The 6,623-nt window shown below is 42.0% G+C and overlaps 1 protein-coding gene across 1 annotated transcript in view; it reads left to right on the plus strand.

Moving 5' to 3' along the window:
• The window catches only part of STX12 (syntaxin 12), a 42,249-nt gene extending 40,419 nt beyond the window's left edge, over positions 1–1,830 (plus strand). The window contains exon 9 of the mRNA XM_056122594.1: positions 329–1,830. Coding sequence (XP_055978569.1) covers positions 329–421 — 93 coding nt within the window. The 3' untranslated portion in view covers positions 422–1,830. The remainder of the gene's footprint in view (positions 1–328) is intronic.
• Positions 1,831–6,623: the final 4,793 nt, after the last annotated feature.

Raw genomic sequence — 6,623 nt, forward strand, 5'->3', positions numbered from 1 at the left:
TCAGTTATATCAAATAACATTTAAAAAGTCAGCCTTTTTATCTATGTTTTCTTTCTGTTTGTATTTTCTACAGAAAGCATAAGTTTATTATATGCATAAAAGCTTTATTTAAATATACATGTACAAATATTAGAAACCTGGAATTGGAGTTTGTACTACTACCTAGTGTTGAGATTCTGTTGAGATTTTGGGATGGGAATCTGCAAAGTCCTTCATAGATAGTTAATTTTGAATTGCAGGAAGGAATATATATGAAGCCCTCTTGAAGTCATAGGTATAAAATTTTACTGGTTTCATATGTGTCCTGTTTACATATTTTTCTTCTCAGAAAAAGTCCCGTAAGAAGATCTGTATCCTGGTGCTTGTCCTGTCATTGGCGGTTGCAATCCTGGCACTTATTTTGTGGCTAGTTTATAAATGAAGTGATTTCCTCAGAGCCTTCTCCTGCTGAGCTGTTTTTATGGGCAAGTGCAGGTTGGAGCCTTGCCAGAACAAACTGATCACAAGAAGAGAGCATACTCCAGAACGTCCTGTAATAATTTAGTTAGAAACTAACTACTAACTAGTCCTTGGAATTAGTGATCTATGGAGACAGTATTTATCAATTTATGTATACATTTTATTGATTTCACAAATTAGGAATTAATTTATGTGAATTTTGCCTTCTCTGGTATCCTAATTGCCTGTCATCCCAACTGTTTGCTAAAAATTCCATCCTAGATATTGTTTTGACAGGTGACACTCCAGTCTTTGTATTACTGTCTTTATGTGTACACAGATTAACCTTCTTACTGGCAACGGAAATAAGAATTACCTACTGGCATCAACCGTATTGGAGACTGTCAGAAACGTGTTTAATAACTCAGTAGTTTTTAATATTTAACATTTGGATTTGAATTTCTAAGAAACCTATTCTGTAACTGCTTTAAAACATTTTGCAGTGTATTTGACTGGAAAGTAAAATAATGCACATGTGATCCAGATTAATTCCAGAAGTATCTATTTGAAATGGCCAGTTGTTGGGGGTACCTGTTAATCTGGGTTTAAAGTTTACTTTATCTTTGCTAGTGCCATCCACAGCAGTTCATCCATATACACTAATCCACCTTTTCACTTTTTGAAGAGTTAATTTACTTAACACTACTATACTCTGTGGGTGTCCGTCTCCCACCTATCTATATAGAAAGGGAGAATTAGATGAAGCATGCTTTTGGAAAGCAAATAGAAATTGCTTGGAATGACTTGCTTTTTTTGTTGTTTTTCACTTGTGGTTCAACATTCCTGGTGAATGAAGAATGTTGCTGTCAGAAACTGCGCCCCACTCTGTAAGGATTGCTGGGAAGTTGATGGCAGAAGAATTTCAAAAACCACACTAAGTTGGTGTAAAATTTAATTTTCTGAACCTGGTGATCAAGCAGAGAGCAGGTTCACTTTTTTTGTAAATACTGGTTTGGAATAGTGATGTTAGACCTTTCCTAATTTATGAACAAGACTCTTCATGCATAGTTTTAGACAAAAAAATGTTTCAATAAAAGATTGCTGTCTTGCAGTATAAATGTTGTCCACTTCCCTTTTCGCAGGTCTAGAACAACTAAATGGAATGTAAATTTGTTAGACGCTCACTTAAATGTAAATCGGGCCAAAATTTTCAGTTTAGTTGTAGTAAATTAGAGGATTTAACTACCCTGGATATATTTTTTTCTACTTCTTCTTCCTTTAATGTTAATCTTCTTGTACTAAACAAATGTGAACAAGAGGGCAGAAGGGTTCCAGTACTTAAATTTCTGGCACCATTCTACCTACTTAATATAAATAAACATTTTAAAAGCATTTGTAGTAAGTTTGCATCAGTTAACATCCAAACGCAGTAGTTATTAGGTACTATAATAAATGTCCTGAGAAAAATTGGCAACAAGAGGACTGGAGATTGGGGGGTGGGGGTGGGATTAGTTTAGTTTGGGGTAGAATAGGTACTGCTGCACACCTTTTCTTGAAAAACAGGTTGGAGTGATTCCAGTGTCACTTTTATTTTTTGGTTTGGGGGCACACCCAGAAGTCCTCAAAGGCTACTCCTGTCTTTTGCTCAGGTATCATTCCTGGTAGGGTCAAGGGGCCATATGGGGTGCCAGGGATTGAGTTTGGGTTGGCTCACATGTAAGGCGAGCACCCTCCTGTACTCTCTCTGATCCTTTTGGGTGTTACTCTTGCCTAAACAGTCATTTCAGAGCTGATTATTTGGTTCTAAGATCACTGCCCCTTTTGCTCCAAATTACAGCTACACTTGGGTATATCATTGTGTTACTCTTGAAACAAAAATGCTTTGAGAGAATTGACTCCAGTTTGGATAATGTTCACATTATTTTAATTAATTTAATTAATTTACCCAATAATAATTTATAATAACTCTATTCTACAATACTTTGTGATCCAGTGGTAATAGTGGCCATGGGTAGCAAATGTGAACTAGAATTCGAATGGCCTGGGAATTGTGGTAGTTAGCAAGAGGTTCTGCTAGATGGACCTAATGAATCTGTTCACAGAATCTTCCTGATCTGTGCTTGGTTCGTCCTTGGGAGAACTGTGGTGGAATTGTGGGGGTTTTCTGGCTTTTTTTTCTATTATTTTTTTTTAGTATAACACATTTTATTTGGAAGTTTTGAGGAATAGGTGGGGAGGCGAATAACATGCTCAAGAGAGAACGTGAGCTTCTCCAGAGTGGAGAGAGAGCCCCAGTATACATCCCAGCATTAGAAATGAAAGTATAAAAGTGCACATCTCAAGAGGGGACACGAGGGCAACATGGGCACAGGCGGCACATAGGCTCTGGCAGCATATGCGTGCACTGGAAAGTTTTTATTTCTGAGGTTTTTTTTTTTAAGACCAAATGAGTAGCTCAGTTTAATACTTTACGAAAATGAAGTTAGATTGACAGTGTAACACTTAATTTTTAAAAGAAAAAGTTGAAATAATAGAAGTTTTAATGGCACACTATGGTATCTCAGTACCCGAGATTTTACTGAAGCATGAAGCATGGAGAAATGAGAAAATGATGGAGAGGCCTTTTTTTTAAAGAACCATCTTTGGGTCTGATGTTTTCCAACTTTTGGGGTTTTGTTTTTGGTTGACATCTGGTGATGCTCAGAGGTTACTTCTGGCTCTGCACTCAGAAATCATTCCTGGCAGTGCTCGGACCATATGGGATGCTGGAGATTAAACCCAGGTCATTTGTATGTAAGGCAAGTACCTTACCTCCTGTACGATCTCTCCAGCCCCAATTTTCCAACTTCTGTAAAAGTACATTTCAAGATTCACATACACAATATTAATAACTGAAGATTTTAAGAGCTAGTAGTCTTCAGAGGAATTGTGTGTTCTGCAACTTACTATGCTAGAAGTTTTTTGTTTGCTGGCAGGGTTGGGGGACTATTCCCAACTCTGTTCTGGGATCTCTACTGGCAATACTTTAGAGAATAATGCAGTGCTCAGGATCAACCCAGGGTCTGCCACATGCAAAGCAAGTGCCTTAAGCCCTACACTCTCTCTCCAGCCTCACTATGCTGTTATGGTTTTGTCTGGATTTGGGGAACCACACCTGACTGTGCTCACAGCTCACTCCTGTCAGGGCTCGGGAGACCATGCAATGCCAGGGAATAAAACCCAGGTAAGACAAGCACATTACCCACTTTATTATCTCTCCAGCTCCTATGCTAGATGTTTTTTATTTGTATTTATTATAACCAAAACACTAGATGCATATTTTTGGTTTGGGGGACCATAGACAGCTGTGCTCAGGGCTTGCTCCTGGCTCTGTGCTCAGTGATCACTCCTGGTGGGCTCAGGTGACTATTTGGGGTGCTGGACATCAAAGTGGGGTTGGCCATGTACAAGGCTAGCACCCTGCAACTGTGCTGTTGCTCCAGCCCCTCATTTTATTTTTTATAGGAGTTACATTCATAGTACTAGGGAGACCATGAACTCAGGGCCTTGAACATACTAGGCTTTTGTTTCACTACTTGAGCCATGTTCCTGACCAAGAGATCTTTTTTCTTTTTTAAAAAATTTACTTTAGGCACCAGGGTTTACAATACTGTTAATGGTAGTATTTCATGCATAACACATCCTCAGATGAATTTTCTTGTCCCCTTTTTATGGATTAGGAAACTGAGTCATAGTAACCTGCCCATAGGCACATAATTTAGGAATGAATGGAACCAAGACTTAATCACTCAGATTTCAACTATAATATAGCCCACCTCTTTAATGAAGCTTTCTCTAAATATATGTAATATTAGCAATTTCTACCCAACTTTTTCCCCAGCTTTTTAAAAAATTTTAATTTTATAGTTCACAATAACATTTAATCTTCAGACAACAATCCCACCACCATTGCACCTTCCCCCACCATAATTCAACCCCCACCCCATCAAATGTTGTGTGCTACTCTTGGTACATCAGTGGTATAGAGTATGAGAGGTCATGCAGCCACAAATGTGGCCATGTGCTGCAGGAATTCTAAAATTTAGAATACAGCAGATTCACTCGTGGGTGAGGCCATTGATGAGATTATATTGCAACAGGGGCAGTTTGTGGGCGTGAATGCCAAGCTCCTGGTAAACTAGGGAGATGGGAAGAGGAGGCCCATTTCCCCTCAAGCTCGAGTGAGCTTGGAGATTTCAGTCACAGGTCCCACACACCTGGGATTTTCTGCAGATTCACTCATGGTTGAGTCTCGTCCAAGCCTGTGGAGAGTGGCTGTGAGCATGTTGGCAATTGAGTTCTGGAGTCTACCCAACTTTTTATCAGCATCTTGTGAACTACGTCATTTTCTGCTCAAACTACTCCTGTATCATAAATACAGAAACACAAAATTTTTTGGTTGTCTCCATTTGTTAAAGGTTTTTTGAGGTTGTTTTTGGATCACACCCTACCCAGTGTACTATAGCTCCAGTCAGTTAAAAGTATTTCAAGTCTCTGACATCACTATTCTATTCTAAGGCAGTCTTTAAGAAATTAGTATTTGCTAAGATATCAAAATCCAAAGGCAGTTAACCCATCAGTTTCCCATTTCAAAAGATGAAAGACCTTATACCGCTGCCCTTCAGTTTGCTGGGCTGTACTGACATCATAGGCGCCCAACAAAGAGCATTTTGCTTTATAAGGCATAGGTGCTACTACATCTGAGGCAGTGTGAGTATCAGCTGTGGTGGAAACAGGGTAAGAATATAGTTCTAGATTTCTTTGGTAAGCACTAGAACTGAGTAAGTAATGAACACATAAGAGCTGAGAAATTGAAAATCAAAGCTGATGTGCTATCAGGTCACAGGATGCTAGAAAGGGCTTCAGTACCTCGGGCATGAAAGAGGTATGAAAGGTCCACACAAGTCTCTGTGATAAAAGTAACTTGTTCGTTTGGTAGGCTCTAAAGTTTTTGTTTCTAGGGCTGTAAATGACTGTGCTCAGGGCTTACTCCTGAGCACAGTTCTGCACTCAGGAATTACGGTAGAGCTTGGGGGGGGGACTATCTGGGGTTCTGGGGATTGAGACTGGGTCAGCAGCATGCAAGACAAGCACCCTATTCATGGTACTACCTCCTCAGCCCCCTAAACACGTTTGTGTCATTTCTTCTTAAGAACCATGTCCTTGTGCTCAAAGGAGGGAGCGAATAGTCTGTTTTGACCTGTTTCCTTAAAGCCAAATTGTCTTATTTTTTTTTTTCCCATCAGTTTCATTTTTCTTTGGCATTATAGGCAGAAAAGGAGGATGTTAACAGCCATTTAATAAGTTACTTGATCAGTTAACACCCTCGCTGGATCTATTTGCTGTGTTTTTGATGAGTTTATTCACTAGAAGTTGATTTTCCGAATTAAGCCATAATAATAATAATAATAAAATCCAAGTACTATTCTGTGGCTCAGCCTTGAGTCCTAGAGAGGGGTGATTCCTGAGCGCCAAGCCAGGAGTAACCCCTGTGCATCGCCGGGTGTGACCCAAAAAGCAAATTGTCTCCCTCATCACTCGCTCTGGGGTGAGGCCCGGGCCACTCTGTTTCCCCGATCATGGGGATCAATGACCAACCCCGAGGGTTTTTTTGGGGGGGTTCCGAGAAGTAGCGGACGAGAGAGAAAGTGGGCCCACCGTCTCCTTCGGCCAGCTGGTGGTCGTACACCAGCGTGGCCCGGATGTAAACATCCCAAGGAGCCCGACCTCGATTAGCCGTTTCCTTCGCGCACGGCGCTCTGACTGCTGCCCGCTGCTGATTGGCATCTCCCCAACTCCAGCTCGCCCGAAGTTCGCATAAAACGAGCGGACGGCGCTCCCTCCTGCCGCCTCCCAGACAGCGTCCGCAGCCCCTCGAGGCCCGGTCCGGAGTTAGGAAGGGGCAACAGGTGGGGGCCGCTCTCCCATCTCCGCGCCCAGCCTTCCAGCTCCTGTGGCCATCCGGGGGACCACACTGACCCGGACCCGGTTCGCCAGCCCTGAGGGCCCATGCGGCGGGGCGGGGGGTGGGGTGGGGGGGCGTGGGCGTGTTTGCTGGAGGACGCCCTCTTCCTCCGGCCGCGCAGAGCCCGGGTAAGCCTCCCGAGGCTGAGCGTGGCGGGGAAGCCGGCTCTCAAGTGAGCGCG

Source organism: Sorex fumeus, unplaced genomic scaffold, assembly GCF_029834395.1.
Source record: "Sorex fumeus unplaced genomic scaffold, SorFum_2.1 ptg000047l, whole genome shotgun sequence".
Lineage (NCBI taxonomy): Eukaryota > Metazoa > Chordata > Mammalia > Eulipotyphla > Soricidae > Sorex > Sorex fumeus.